This window comes from Hemiscyllium ocellatum, chromosome 44 (genome assembly GCF_020745735.1).
Source record: "Hemiscyllium ocellatum isolate sHemOce1 chromosome 44, sHemOce1.pat.X.cur, whole genome shotgun sequence".
NCBI lineage: Eukaryota > Metazoa > Chordata > Chondrichthyes > Orectolobiformes > Hemiscylliidae > Hemiscyllium > Hemiscyllium ocellatum.
Genome location: NC_083444.1, coordinates 10,030,876 through 10,047,096, shown reverse-complemented (window position 1 = coordinate 10,047,096; position 16,221 = coordinate 10,030,876). Strand labels below are relative to the sequence as shown.

At 47.8% G+C, this 16,221-nt stretch overlaps 1 protein-coding gene across 1 annotated transcript; it reads right to left on the bottom strand.

The window, feature by feature from the left end:
* Window positions 1-4,255: 4,255 nt before the first annotated feature.
* On the bottom strand, window positions 4,256-15,888 carry LOC132835283 (protein slit-like). Its single transcript, XM_060854698.1, has 2 exons — window positions 15,747-15,888; window positions 4,256-9,174 (listed from the first exon to the last, which is right to left on the bottom strand). The coding sequence occupies exons 1-2, from the start codon at window positions 15,760-15,762 to the stop codon at window positions 5,174-5,176; spliced, it is 4,017 nt and encodes a 1,338-aa protein (XP_060710681.1). The 5' UTR covers window positions 15,763-15,888; the 3' UTR covers window positions 4,256-5,173.
* Window positions 15,889-16,221: the final 333 nt, after the last annotated feature.

Sequence of the window (16,221 nt, the reverse complement as noted above, 5' to 3'; positions counted from 1 at the left end):
GCTCAACTCAACCTGACCCTCCCTCCAACTGGTATCCCACCTTCTGCCCTCTGTTAACCTTCAAAATCACACTGGCCCACTTTCTCACTCAGAGTCACCGAGTTCACAGAATCCCTAGTGTGGAAACAGGCCATTCGGCCCAACATGTCCACACCGACCCTCTGAAAAATATCCCACCCAGACCCAGTCCCCTAGCCTATTACTCTGTATTTCCCCTGACGAATGCACCTAATCTACACATCCCTGGGCACTATGGGTAATTTAGCATGGCCAATCCACCCTAACCTGCACATCCCTGGGCACTATGGGTAATTTAGCACGGCCAATCCACCTGAACCTGCACATCCCTGGGCACTATGTGTAATTTAGCACAGCCAATCCACCTGAACCTGCACATCCCTGGGCACTATGGGGCAATTTAGCATGGCCAATCCACCCTAACCTGCACATCTTTGGACTGTGGGAGCACCCGGAGGAAACCCACACAGACGCGGGGAGAATGTACAAACTCCACACAGACAGCTGCCCGAGGCAGGAATTGAACCCAGGTCCCTGGTGCTGTGGGGCAGCAAGTGCTAACCACTGAGCCATCATACCGCCCACAGGGGTGGCAGCAAGAGGCCATTCGGCCCATCTGAATGAGCTTCATGTCTTGGCGCTGATCTCCCCTGTGAGCCTTGCGCATTGTTTCCATTGAAATAACCAATGCCTTGACCGAACCTACCTACAGGTCAGGCATCCCCAGACTCTAACAACACATTGAGTGAAAACAAGTCTTTCCTCACCTTGCCTTTACTCTTTTCTTTTCAAATCCATTGATAAATCAGTTCCCTCTCCTCCTCAATCTTTTCTGAATTGACAATGTCCAGCTCACTTTATAAACTTCTTTCAAAACCTTCCCTTCAAGGTGAGCAGTCCCAACCACTCCAATTTCTCTCAATCACTGAAGCCAAGAACCATCCTCGTCAATCTCTCCTGCGCTCTCTCCACTGGGTTCACCTCCTCCTTACAGTATACTGTCCACAACTGTGTCCTGCACTGCAGTTTAGGTCTGACTGGGGTCTCACACCAGTTCAACATAACCTCCTGTACATCTAGCTCTGTCTCCAACATGTAGCTCTTTCACAGCTCGGGGCTCGACCATTGGCACGTGTGTCTTAGGTTAGTGGTTAGCCCTGTTGCCTTACAGCACCAGGGTCCCAGGTTCGATTCCAACCTCAGGCAACTGTCTGTGTGGAGTTTGTTCCGGTTTCCTCCCACAGTCCAAAGATGTGCAGGTCAAGTGAATTGGCCGTGCTAAATTGCCCACAGTGTTAGGTGCATTAGTCAGAGGGAAATGGGTCTGGGTGGGTTACTGTTCGGAGGATCGGTGTGGACTGGTTGGGCCGAAGGGCCTGTTTCCACACTGTTGGGAACCCAACCTTAGCTCATTCTCCCCACTCTCTAGCAGGAGAAGTTTCTCCTGAAGTCTCATTTGGATTTGTCGGTGACCTTCTTCTACAGATGGCTGTATTGGACTGCCCTGGTGTGAGACGCATCTGTAGTGTTGAGGCTCCCCTCTCTGACTGTACTGCCCCCCTCCCCCATTCTGAACCTGTTTCATCTCTGGCTTTGCCTTCTCTCAGAATGACCACTGGCGGGCTCCTCCCCCTTTCTTCACACGTTAATGTCGATAGCTCTTCCACCCTCCCTTCTCAGAGGGTCGGTATGGACTGGTTGGGCCGAAGGGCCTGTTTCCACACTGTCGGGAATCTAATCTAATCTTTCAACCTGAAATTCCCTTGATAAACCTTTCACTTGCCTCCCCTTCTCCCATCCACCTCAGATTCTCCCTCTTTGAATATGCCTTTCACAATTGTACAGCTCTCTTGTGGCTCAGTAATCTTGGAAGATAATCTCACCGAAAATGAAGGGATGTGTTTTATTGAGTGAGGCACTGATGGTGTAGCCTGTGACATATTGCTTTAGTCTGGAATGTGTTATTCTGGAATTGGGAGAAAACATAGCTGACATGCAAATACCATCTGTGGAGGGAAGTGAGTGATATTTTTAAAAAAAAGAGTTCATTGCAGGAGGTGACAAAGAGTTTGGGTGGGTGGGATTGGCTCGGCTAAGATTTGTTGTCCATCTCTAGTTACCCTTGTGTAGGTGGTGTTGAGCTACCTTCTTGAACCGCTGTACTCCACGCGCTGTATGGCCATCCACACGGAAACAAATGTGATCCAGCGATATATTTCCAAGTCAGGGCAGTGGGTTATTTGGAGGGTAGTTCGCAGGAAATGGTGTCCGCTGCCTTCGCCCTTCCAGAGGGCAAAGGTCACAGGTTTGGAAGGTGCTGCCGAGGGAACTTTGGTGAGTTTCTGCAGTGCGTCTTGTACACTGCTGCTACTGAGCGTCAGTGGAAGGAGGGGCTGTTTGTGGATGTGGTGCCAATCAAGTGGGGGGGGCTTCTTGAGTGGGAGCTGCCTCCCCCTCCCGTCCAGGGCAAGTGAGGATAATTCCCTCACACTCCTGACTCATGCCTTGTCGATGGCGGACAGGCTTTGGGGAGTCAGGAGGGGAGTTTCTCGCTGCAGGGTTCCAGGGAACATCAGGAATGATTTCCGATATGAAGGAAAATTGTGATCCTGAGCCTTAGTGAATGGGGACATGGGGTGACCCACAGTTGCAAGCTCTCCAGGCCACTCCTGAAGACTTCAGACTAATCTCCAGCCTATAAATGGGAGCTAACATGATAGGGAGGAAACACAGGGCCACATTTAAGGACCTGTCGATTGTCCATGGGCTCATTCATTCATTCAAGGTTGGCAGAGGGAGGAAAAGAAGGGTCAAGTTTGGCTGACATCCAATTGGGTAACTGAGGAACTGCCAATTGGTTGGGAAGTGGGTCATGGAAAGCCAGGCAGCCAATAGGCAAAGGGGAATGTGGATTGTGGGGTGAGGTCATGTGATCAACCACTGCCCCACCCCCCCCCAACCCAGAGAGAGTTGGCAACTGCCACCGTCCCTTGGCGGTTGCTCAGACTCACACACTTACATTTCACACACGACAGAAGTGAGGCTTGTGTGCGATGCCTTCCAGAGTGGAACAGCTCATGAGATTGTCCCCACCCCCCCCCTTCCCCCCGCTACTGGGGCACACAGACCAGGCAGGGTGGGGGAGTTCCACAATTACGGAAGGTGGGGGGGCACGTGAGGTGGGGGTTTGCGGGAGGGAAATTCAGTCTCACGCCTTCGGAAAGCAGAGCTTGTGACTCACCTTCTACCGCCAGTACGGTGGGGGCGAGGCACAGGAGGATCCAAATGTCCATCTTCATGGGATTCCCAGGGGGTTATCTGACCCGGTCCCGCTCACCCAGTTCAGCGCGAAGCTCACTGCACTGCTCCCAGTCGTGTTAACGGTGGGGGACCTTTGCTCCATGCGCTGACTGACAAGCCGTTGACCTGCTCTGCCCGCCCCGGCCCAGATTCCTGCAAATCTTTACTGTTCATGTTCTTATCCAAAAGTCTTTTAAACATTGCAACCGTACCCACATCCACCACTTCCTCAGCAAGTTTATTCATCACATACAAACAACCTTCTCTTTAAAAAAAAATTGACCCTTTTTTAAATCATTTATCTCTCACCTTAAAAATATGCCCCCTCATCTTGAAATCCCCTCAGGGACTGACACCTGCCATTCACCTTATCTATACCCCTCGTGATCTTATAAATCTCTAAAAATGCCGTCTCTCAACGAAAAAAAGTCCCACCCTCTGTTCTCAGCAATATCCTTCAGAACTTATAGGCATCCTTCCTATCCTGCACACCATGGGACAATTTAGCACAGCCAATCCACCTTAACCCGCACATCTATGCACTGTGGGAGGAAACCCACACAGACACACGGGGAGATTGTACAAACTCCATACAGTCACCAGAGGCTGGAATCGAACCCAGGTCCCAGGCGCTGTTAGGCAGCAGTGCTAACCACTGAGCCACCGTACCACTCAGTAATCAATTGAGAGTGTGAGTGCTGATAGGTTTTATTTAAGGCAAGGTTACATTATTATTGAAGTGATTTCTGCTGTAAAGGAAATGTAACAGTGACATGTATACCGCTGGCATTATGCTCCTGTTACTCAGTGAGCTTTTACATTGATATGGAGGAGCCAGTGTTGGACTGGGGTGGACAAAGTTAAAAATCACACAACGCCAGGTTATAGTCCCACAGGTTTATTTGGAAGCACTAGTTTTCGGAGCGCTGCCCCTTCATCAGGTGGTTGTGGAACAGCATAATAAGACACAGAAATTGTCTTCCTGGGAATGTGACTGGAAAAAAGTTCTGGGATTTACATACTAATGAACCAAAACTTGCAACCCATTAGATTAGATTACTTACAGACCCTTCGGCCAACAAGTCCACACTGACCCTCCGAAGAGCAAGCCACCCAGACCCATTCCCCTATACCTAACACTACAGGCAATTTAGCATGGCCAGTTCACCTAACCTGCACATCTTTGGACTGTGGAAGGAAACCCACACAGACACAGGGAGAATGTGCAAACTCCACACAGTCAGTCGCCTGAGGCGGGAATTGAACCCAGGTCCCTGGCGCTGTGAGGTAGCAGTGCTAACCACTGTGCCACCGTGCCGCTCACCATTCTGGAAGATGAAAGACTTAACAGCAATCTAGGTTTGTTCAATATAATCGTTTCAGTTGCATTACGATGAGACCTTTTGCTATAAACGCTGAGTCTAATTATCCTGCTCCACAACCACCTGATGAAGGGGCAGCGCTCCGAAAGCTAGTGCTTCCAGATAAACCTGTTGGACTTGAACCTGGTATTGGGGGATTTTTAAACTTTGTTTTAGGGGTGATAGGTATAGGACAGGTGTCAGAGGTAGGTTCTTCACTTAGAGGGCGTGGAATGGCCAGCCTGCAACACTGGTCCAGGGCATTTTAATGGTCATTGGATAAACATATGGATGGTATTGGGATAGTAAAGGTCAGATGGGCTTCAGATTGGTTTCACAGGTTGGCGCAACATTCAGGGCTGAAGGGCCTGTACTGTTCTGGAATGTTCTATGTCGGCCTCCTGATGATGCAGAGGATCTGATCAAGTGGTGCCATTTGCTGTTACATACGCCAATAGAGATGATATCGGGGCAAATTCAGATCCCCCAGGGGTTTAATCGCAAACCTCGCAGGCTTTGACGGAGTTGACCGTCCACGAGGAATGAGCAGGAGTATGATCGGAAGACGGCCTAGGAGCCTTCAACTGTGGCCTCAAGACACTGTCCGGTGGAAGTCCGCCACTGGCCTCCTCCATGACTCCCGGCTCCCCGAAGGGGCTGAGGATGGGGTAGATCTGGCGAGGGGTGGGCACCAGCAGGCTGTACCTCACCAGTCGGATGCCAAGGCGTTTCCTGGCGAGATGCTTCATGGGCACGTATCCCCGGTGGTGGAAGCGGAGGGTGTAGAACAGGAGCAGACCACTCTCCAGCAGCAGAAGGAGGAACCAGAGGCCGTGCAGGAGGAAGAGGAGGAAACAGCTCCATCTGAGCATGCTCAGTGCCTCAAGGAGGGCAGAAGATGGCGCCCAGCGGTGAACAGCCTCATCAGGATCGGGGCTCAGGAGTTGTGTGGTGGTCTGCAGGCCTGCAGTGCTGAGAACTGTCAGGGTCGTGTATCCAGGAAGGCTAGTGGTGCACAGCTCTGACGGGTGCAGCTCAAGGAAGGACAGTCCCCTCATTGCAGGGGGGTCATTGCAAACAGTGTCTGTGGGGTTGAAAGTTCCTCCACCATTGACTTTATTCCTAGCCCTGATCCATTCCGTTAGGTACTGAATGTCACAATCACAGAGCCAGGGATTGTTAGACAGACGCAAATACAGCATGGGGTGTCCCTCTAAGAAATCCGGAGGGATTGTTCTCAGCTGGTTATCCGAGACATCTAATGTTGTCAGACTTTTTAAGTTGTGCAGTGAGCTGCTGGGAAGATTCTTGATGTTGTTTGCAGACAAGGTTAAATATTTGAGGTTTTCGAGAGGGTCAAAGATGTTCTCAGGGATAACCCGGATTGCGTTTCCACTGAGACTCAGTTCCTCCAGTGACACCAGGCCATCGAAAGCTCCCTCAGGGAGAGCCTGTATCTCATTGTGATCGAGGATGAGCGTTCTGAGATTCCGGAGGTTGCTGAAGTCGGGAATTCTGGTCAAGGAGTTTGCCGAGAGATCTAACTTTATTACTGGGAGAGGAAAGTCCGAGTCAAAGTGTTGAATCATGTTGTTGGAAAGGTCAAGGTCACTAAAATTTGAGAAGATTTCAAATGAGCTTAAAGCCACCGTGGTGAGATTGTTGTAGCTCAGTAAGAGGATCTCTGTGTCCAATGGGAGAGACCGAGGGACAGACACTAGGGAGCGATGACTACAGTTGATTCCTGGTTTACCTGCTAGATCAGTGTATCCAGCACAAGCCCCCAAAGGTGGTGTTGTTATTAAGTGCCTGTGTGGAGTGGTGATTTGGGGTCTTTCTGTAACAGTGGATGTCTGAGGGATCGTTTCAGTCATTGTAATGATCTCACAGATTTGCTCAAAAGGGAAATCGATAATTGGTGTCCCAAACCATTCACGTGGAGTTGAACATGTAACACTCTTCAAATCAGCCTCCTTTCTGCTGTTATAGATGCTACCATTATTGGACTGAATCCATTCAATCAGGTGTTCCACAGTGTCACACTGACAGTGCCATGGATTATTGTAAAGGTAGATGTAGGGTGCTGAGATTTTCAAAAAGTTTTGAGGAATTGTCTGCAGGATGTTGTTTGAGATATCAAATACATCTAAATACTCCTTGTTTTCCAGGGCATTTACACCGAAGTTTTCGATGTTGTTTGCAGACAGGGTTAAATATTTGAGGTTCTCAAGAGGGTCAAAGATGTTCTCAGGGATAGCCCGGATCGCGTTTTCACTGAGACTCAGTTCCTCCAGTGACACCAGGACATCGAAAGCTCCCTCAGGGAGAGCCTGTATCTTATTGTGATCGAGGATGAGTGTTCTGAGATTCCGGAGGTTGCTGAAGTCGGGAATTCTGGTCAAGGAGTTTGCCGAGAGATCTAACTTTATTACCGGGAGAGGAAAGTCCGAGTCAAAGTGTTGAATCATGTTGTTGGAAAGGTCAAGGTCACTGAGATTTGAGAAGATTTCAAATGAGCTTAAAGCCACCGTGGTGAGATTGTTGTAGCTCAGTAAGAGGATCTCTGTGTCCAATGGGAGAGACCGAGGGACAGACACTAGGGAGCGATGACTACAGTTGATTCCTGGTTTACCTGCTAGATCAGTGTATCCAGCACAAGCCCCCAAAGGTGGTGTTGTTATTAAGTGCCTGTGTGCAGTGGTGATTTGGGGTCTTTCTGTAACAGTGGATGTCTGAGGGACCGTTTTAGTCATTGTAATGATCTCACAGATTTGCTCAAAAGGGAAATCGATAATTGGTGTCCCAAACCATGCACGTGGAGTTGAACATGTAACACTCTTCAAATCAGCCTCCTTTCTGCTGTTATAGATGCTACCATCATTGGACTGAATCCATTCAATCAGTGGTTCCACAGTGTCACACTGACAGTGCCATGGATTATTGTAAAGGTAGATGTAGGGTACAAACACATTCAGAAAATTCTGAGGAATTGATTGCAAGTTGTTGTTTGAGATATCAAACTTATCCAGATTTTCCAGATCTCCCAGTGCATTTACACCGAAGTTTTCGATGTTGTTTGCAGACAGGGTTAAATATTTGAGGTTCTCAAGAGGGTCAAAGATGTTCTCAGGGATAGCCCGGATTGCGTTTCCACTGAGACTCAGTTCCTCCAGTGACACCAGGACATCGAAAGCTCCCTCAGGGAGAGCCTGTATCTTATTGTGATCGAGGATGAGTGTTCTGAGATTCCGGAGGTTGCTGAAGTCGGGAATTCTGGTCAAGGAGTTTGCCGAGAGATCTAACTTTATTACCGGGAGAGGAAAGTCCGAGTCAAAGTGTTGAATCATGTTGTTGGAAAGGTCAAGGTCACTGAGATTTGAGAAGATTTCAAATGAGCTTAAAGCCACCGTGGTGAGATTGTTGTAGCTCAGTAAGAGGATCTCTGTGTCTAATGGGAGAGACTGAGGGACAGACACTAGGGAGCGATGACTACAGTTGATTCCTGGTTTACCTGCTAGATCAGTGTATCCAGCACAAGCCCCCAAAGGTGGTGTTGTTATTAAGTGCCTGTGTGCAGTGGTGATTTGGGGTCTTTCTGTAACAGTGGATGTCTGAGGGATCGTTTCAGTCATTGTAATGATCTCACAGATTTGCTCAAAAGGGAAATCGATAATTGGTGTCCCAAACCATGCACGTGGAGTTGAACAAGTAACACTCTTCAAATCAGCCTCCTTTCTGCTGTTATAGATGCTACCATCATTGGACTGAATCCATTCAATCAGTGGTTCCACAGTGTCACACTGACAGTGCCATGGATTATTGTAAAGGTAGATGTAGGGTACAAACACATTCAGAAAATTCTGAGGAATTGATTGCAAGTTGTTGTTTGAGATATCAAACTTATCCAGATTTTCCAGATCTCCCAGTGCATTTACACCGAAGTTTTCGATGTTGTTTGCAGACAGGGTTAAATATTTGAGGTTCTCAAGAGGGTCAAAGATGTTCTCAGGGATAGCCTGGATTGCGTTTCCACTGAGACTCAGTTCCTCCAGTGACACCAGGACATCGAAAGCTCCCTCAGGGAGAGCCTGTATCTTATTGTGATCGAGGATGAGCATTCTGAGATTCCGGAGGTTGCTGAAGTCGGGAATTCTGGTCAAGGAGTTTGCCGAGAGATCTAACTTTATTACCGGGAGAGGAAAGTCCGAGTCAAAGTGTTGAATCATGTTGTTGGAAAGGTCTATGTCTTGGAGTTTTGAGAGGATTGCAAATGAGCTTGAAGCCACCGTGGTGAGATTGTTGTAGCTCAGTAAGAGGATCTCTGTGTCCAGTGAGATAGAATGAGGGACAGACACCAGGGACTGATGACTACAGTTGGTCCCTAGTTTACCTGCTAGATCCATGTAGGGTTTGCACTGAGGTGTAGTTAGGCAAACCTTGAGAATAAATAGACAACAGATGGCTGGAAGGTTTATTCTCCTTAATGGCCACATTCCTAAAAGGTAAAAGTACAAACAATTGGAAATGTTGACTTGCACTCCAAAGTTTCTAATCAGACTCTACTGGATTAACTAACCTTGGGGATTGGGATTCTGAAAGTAATCTTCAAACAGCATTTATTAATGTTTCACCCTTAATTCGAAGAAAGGTAGGAGAAATAGGCAGGTAATGTCTTCTGCGGCTATCCCCATTTCAAACAAGTATGCTGTTTTGGAAAATGTAGGGGGTGATGGATTCTCAGGGGAATGTAGCACAAACAGCCAAGTTTCTGATATTGAGACTGGCTTTAATGCAATGAGGGGTATGTTGGGTTCCAAGAGATAAATTGTGTTCGGGGACTCTCTAGTCTGAGGTACAGGCAGACGTTTCTGTGGCCAGCAGCTAAAAATCAGAATGGTGTGTTGCTTTCCTAGTGCCAGGATGTCTCAGAGAGGGTGCAGAATGTTCTCTCGGGGGAGAGGGGCCAGCAAGAGGTCATTGTCCACATTGAAACCGACGACATAGGAAGGGAAAAGGTTGAGATTCTGAAAGGAGATTACCAGAAAGTTATGCAGGAATTTAAAAAGGAGGTCCTCAAGGGTAGTAATATCTGGATTAGTCCCAGTGCTACGAGCTAGTGAGGGCAGGAATAGGAGGATAGAGCAGATGAATGCATGGCTGAGGAGCTGGTGTATGGGAGAAGGATTTTTGGATCATTGGAAACTCTTTTTGGGGTGGAAGTGACCTGAACAAGGACGGATTGCACCTAAATTGGAAGGGGACTAATATACTGGCAGGGAAATTTGCTGGAACTGCTTGGGAGGATTTAAACTAGTAAGGTGGGGGGGTGGGACCCAGGAGATAGTGAGGAAAGAGATCAATCTGAGACAGGTACAGCTGGGAACAGAAGTGAGTCAAACAGTCAGGGCAGGCAGGGACAAGGTAGGACTGATAAATTAAACTGCATTTATTTCAATGCAAGGGGCCTAACAGGGAAGGCAGATGAACTCAGAGCATGGTTAGGAACACGGGACTGGGATATCATAGCAATTACAGAAACATGGCTCAGGGATGGATAGGATTAATAGCTTAATGTTCCAGGATACAAATGGTAGAGGAAGGTTAGAAAAGGAGGCAAAAGAGGAGGGGGAGTGGCATTTTTGATAAAGAGATAGCATTACAGCTGTGCTGAGGGAGGATATTCCCGGAAATACATCGAGGGAAGTTATTTGGGTGGAACTGAGAAATAAGAAAGGGATGATCACCTTATTGGGATTGTATTATAGATCCCCTAATAGTCAGAGAGAAATTAAGAAACAAATTTGTAAGGAGATCTCAGTTATCTATAAGTATAGTAGGGTGGTTATGGTAGGGGCTTTTAACTTTCCAAACATAGATTGGGACTGCCTTAGTGTTGAGGGTTTAGATGGAGAGGAATTTGTTAAGTGTGTACAAGAAAATTTTCTGATTCAGTATGTGGATGTACCTACTAGAGAAGGTGCAAAACTTGACCTACTCTTGGGAAATAAGGCAGGGCAGGTGACTGAGGTGTCAGTGAGGGAGCACTTTGGGGCCAGGGACCACAATTCTATTAGTTTTAAAATAGTGATGGAAAAGGATAGACCAGATTTAAAAGTTGAAGTTCTAAATTGGAGAAAGGCTAATTTTGATGGTATTAGGCAAGAACTTTTAAAAGCTGATTGGAGGCAGATGTTTGCAGGTAAAGGGACGGCTGGAAAATGGGAAGCCTTCAGAAATGAGATAACAAGAATCCAGAGAAAGTATATTCCTGTCAGGGTGAAAGGAAAGGCTGGTAGGTATAGGGAATGCTGGATGACTAAGAAATTGAGGGTTTAGTTAAGAAAAAGAAGGAAGCATATGTCAGGTACAGACAGGATAGATCGAGTGAATCCTTAGAAGAGTATAAAGGCAGTAGGAGTATACTTAAGAGGTAAACCAGGAGGGCAAAACGGGGACATGAGATAGCTTTGGCAAATAGAATTAAGGAGAATCCAAAGGGTTTTTACAAATATATTAAGGACAAAAGGGTAACTAGGGAGAGAATAGGGCCCTCAAAGATCAGCAAGGCGGCCTTTGTGTGGAACCGCAAGAGATTGGGGAAGATACGAAACGAGCATTTTGCATCAGTGTTTACTGTGGAAAAGGACATGAAAGACATACAATGTAGGGAAATAGATGGTGACATCTTGAAAAATGTCCACATTACCGAGGAGAAAGTGCTGGATGTTTTAAAATGCATAAAAGTGGATAAATCCCCAGGACCTGATCAGGTGTACCCTACAACTCTGTGGGAAGCTAGGGAAGTGATTGCTGGGCCTCTTGCTGAGATATTTGTATCATTGATAGTCACAGGTGAGGTGCCAGAAGACTGGAGGTTGGCAAACATGGTGCCACTGTTTAAGAAGGGCGGTAAAGACAAGCCAGGGAACTATAGACCAGTGAGCCTGACCTCGGTGGTGGGCAAATTGTTGGAGGGAATCCTGAGAGACAGGATGTACACGTATTTGGAAAGGCAAGGACTGATTCGGGATAGTCAACATGGCTTTGTGCGTGGGAAGTCATGTCTCACAAACTTGATTGAGATGTTTGAAGAAGTAACAAAGAAGATTGATGAGGGCACAGCAGTAGATATGTTCTGTATGGACTTCAGTAAGGCATTCGACAGGGTTCCCCATGGGAGACTGATTAGCAAGGTTAGATATCATGGAATACAGGGAGAACTAGCCATTTGGATACAGAACTGGCTCAAAGGTAGAAGACAGAGAGGGTGGTGTTGGAGGATTGTTTTTCAGACTGGAGGCCTGTGACCAGTGGAGTGCCACAAGGATCAGTGCTGTGTACACTACTTTTCATCATTTTTATAAATGGTTTGGATGTGAGCTTAAGAGGTGCAGTTAGTAAGTTTGCAGATGATAACAAGATTGGAGGTGTAGTGGACAGCAAAGAAGGTTACCTCAGATTACAACAGGATCTTGACCAGATGGGCCAATGGGCTGAGAAGTGGCAGATGGAGTTTAATTCAGATAAATGTGAGGTGCTGCATTTTGGGAAAGCAAATCTTAGCAGGACTTATACACTTAATGGTAAGGGCCTAGGGAGCATTGCTGAACAAAAAGACCTTGGAGTACAGGTTCATAGCTCCTTGAAAGTGCAGTCGCAAGTAGATAGGATAGTGAAGAAGGCGTTTGGTATGCTTTCCTTTATTGGCTAGAGTATTGAGTATCAGAGTTGGGAGGTCATGTTGCAGCTGTACAGGACATTGGATAGGCCACTGTTGGAATGTTGCGTGCAATTCTGGTCTCCTTCCTATCGGAAAGATGTTGTGAAACTTGAAAGGGTTCAGAAAAGATTTACAAGGATGTTGCCAGAGTTGGAGGATTTGAGCTACAGGGAGAGGCTGAACAGGCTGGGGCTGTTTTCCCTGGAGCGTCAAAGGCTGAGGGGTGACCTTATAGAGGTTTATAAAATCATGAGGGGCATGGATAGGGTAAATAGACAAAGTATTTTCCCTGGGGTCGGGGAGTCCAGAACTAGAGGGGTATCGGTTTAAGATGAGAGGGGAAAGATATAAAAGAGACCTAAGGGGCAACTTTTTCACACAGGGGGTGGTACGTGTATGGAATGAGCTGCCAGAGGAAGTGGTGGAGGCTGGTACAACTGCAAAATTTGAAAGGCATTTGGATGGGTATATGAATAGGAAGGGATTGGAGGGATATGGGCTGGGTGCTGGCAGGTGGGACTAGATTGGGTTGAGATATCTGGTCAGCATGGATGAGTTGGGCCGAAGAGTCTGTTTCCATGCTGTACATGATTCTATGAGTGTCTACACGTGACTCTAGACTGTTTGTAGCCGTCTCTAGCTGCTCGCTCCTTGGCTGGTTTGGTTTCTACCTCTTTTAGCTGTATCTGAGGTGGGGAAGGTGAAGGTCACTGGGTTAGACAGCCTGAAGCATCAGCTCCTATCCTTACAACACTCAACAACAGACACAGAGTCTGCTGCTGCTACAGTCATAACCAGGTCTCTCAACAGAGGGTTTGGGACTGAACCCGCTATCTTCTGTGCTCATGGTTCAGTTGGTGAAGGCATAAGGATGAAACAATCAGAGTCAGGGTCAAGAATCATTGAAATGCTCACCGTGATTCCCCGTCTCTCGGTTTGAATTCATATAGCACCTACAGTGCAAGGAAACCCTTCATAGGAGTGTTACCAAACAACACTTAATCCCGCAATTGCTTCGGGAGATGTTTGGAGAGATGACCAAAATCTTGGTCAGAAGGTTGGAGAGTTGCTAAGGAAGAGAGGCAGAGAACCATGAGTTTTATTTAGGGAGAGAATTCCAGAGTTTGGGATTCTGAGGCTGAAGGCATGTGAGGAGTGATGGGAATCAGGCCCAAATTGAAGGAGGAGAGATGGCGGGAGAGGAAAGTGTGCAGACAGTTGGAAATGTGGCCAGGAGGAATCTGCACTCTAGGATGAGGCTTTCCAAATCTAGATGGCAATGGACCAGCCGCCAACGCAGCTCAGCAACAGCCAGAGGGAGAGGTGAAGGGGACATGAGGTGGGTAAGAACAAGGGGCTGCTGGGTAATGGATGCACCTCATTAGACCAGCTCTTTGGCAGCAGTGACAGGTCTCACCAGGGCTGGGGGTGCCAAGCAGCCGTGAGACCAGAATGTTGTAATAATTCCCAGTCCCTATGGAGGGCAGAGGAAGGAAATGGGTCAGTGCTTTGTATTTGAATTCTGAAGTGATCACTGTGCATCTGCTGCTTATGGAGGAGAAAGATAGGGGTGATTCTGTCTCTGGCTCCAGATTAGCAAGCGGGCTTGCTGATAGAGCCACATCCTGTTTTTCTCTCTCGCTGCTCTCACTCACTGGAACACGCACGTCAATCATTATTGAAGAGGAGCAAGTGAGGCTGAGGCAATTTCTCTCTCCGAGATCACTCAGGTCAATGGCTTCATCACACATCACAACAAACCTCCTTAGTCTGCATTGCAGAAATTCACCAAGGTTCCTCAGATAGCATCTTCCAAACTCACAACCCTAAGCATCTGGAGGACAAGGGCAGCAGATACATGGGAACACTACCCTTGTAAGTCCCCCTCTCAGCCACTCACCATCCCGACTTGGAAACATATCGGGTTGTTCCTTCAGTGTTGCTGGGTCAGAATCCTGGGACTCCCTCCCTAACGACACTGAGTGGGAGTCCCTACACCACACAGAGCTGCAGCGGCTCAAGGAGTTAGCTCACCCCCACCTTCTCAAGGGGCAATTAGGGACAGGGCAACAAATGCTGTCCCCAGCCAGTGTTGCCCACAAAAATGGATAAAAGTCTCCAACACAAAGGTCTGAAGTGGTCAAGATCAGCTCCCACAGTGATCACACACGGAGAAAATAATTGTACACAGTCTCAAAGATATTCACACTGACTCTCTCTCTCTCTAACACACACACAGACACATGTACATATACACATACAAAGGCAAACACACTCACAAAAACAGATACATACAGACACACAGTTGGACACATTCACAAATGCACGTGTGTGTATATACACACACACACACACACATAGACACATGTACATATACACATACAAAGGCAGACACACTCACAAAAACAGATACGCACAATCACACAGTTAGACACATTCTCAAATGCACGCGCATATACACACACACACACACACACACACACGCGGAAGGGAGCAATATATATGAGTAATCCCACAAGGACCTACAAGCACAAAAGCAATTGCTGCAACATTGTGCGTTCTACATTGTAAACCACGTCAACATCTTACATTTCTACAGCGCCTTTAGCATTGTAAATCCTTCCGAGAGTGTTCAACAATCACATTTACCCAAGACAGTGAAATGGGGCAGGAGGATAAATGAGGCAAGGCTTTGGGGAAATACAGAGGTTTGAGGGAGCATGGTAGGAGAGAGAGATGGTGAGGCAGGGAGGAGATTGCGATGTTTCAGGGGCTGATGGGGGTGGGGACCTGCCTTTCTTATCAAGGTATGGGAGGTGGGGGGGGAGGGTTCTAAACTTTTGGGAGCAGAATTCAGTCTGGGTCTTCTCGTCCAGTTCTCAGCTCTGACCTGTAGCCCCACGCTTTCCAAACAGGGGAGGGACAAGGTGGTAAAGTCCCGGTGTATTGAAGACCCTGTTGTTGGCACCAATCTGGTCCATTTCCCTGAAGAGGGGTGGCGAGGTCTGAGCTGTTGTGGCAGTGTGCCACCATGGACATTCCATTTCTCTACCCAGTGTGGGACTGCCTAGGACTCTCTTCCCGTCCCCCCCACCTGTCACTGCCATGTGTTGGAAGCGATTACAAGCCGATGGTCAAGATGGTGTTTATGACCACCTCACATCTTCAAGCGTCGGGTCCAGGAGTGGGACTTGAACCTGGATGTCCCAGCTCCGAGGATATTCTCCGCTGTGCCCATTATCTGTGGTCGGACCCAGTGTGTTCATGACCAGACTCTGGATGCTTCCCAGGGCCCCTAGTACCACTTAGGGGAACCCTGGGATTCACAGAGAAGTGCCAGCACTTACTGAAGACCGCCGTCATCCCCTCCCTCGGATGGTGATGTCCTGTAAGAACGTAGCGCCTGCGACCACAAAAGCTTCAATGCGGTGCTCCAAAGTACAAGTGGATCTTGAAGACCCGAGATATCTCCGGCTTGAACACAGCGGGGAATGGATGCTGGGCTTGGCAGCGTCCTCTTATCCCTGATCTCCAAGAGGAAATAACCCTCCTCCTACCATTCCTCACCCCACCCCCACTCCCTCCCCTTCCTGTCAGTAATGACACAGCCCGACAGGAATTGGAATAACCTACGCCCGTCCATCAGGCACTGTTTACAAACCCACAGACCATGCCGTTTGGTGGTGAGTGTGATTGTACAGCTCTTTCCTGGCCTCAGGATACCCACAGCGCGCATCGCAGACAATGAAGTCCCTTTGAAACATTGCAATACAAGGAACACATCAGCCAAGTTGCACACAGCAAGATCCCAGGAACTGGATC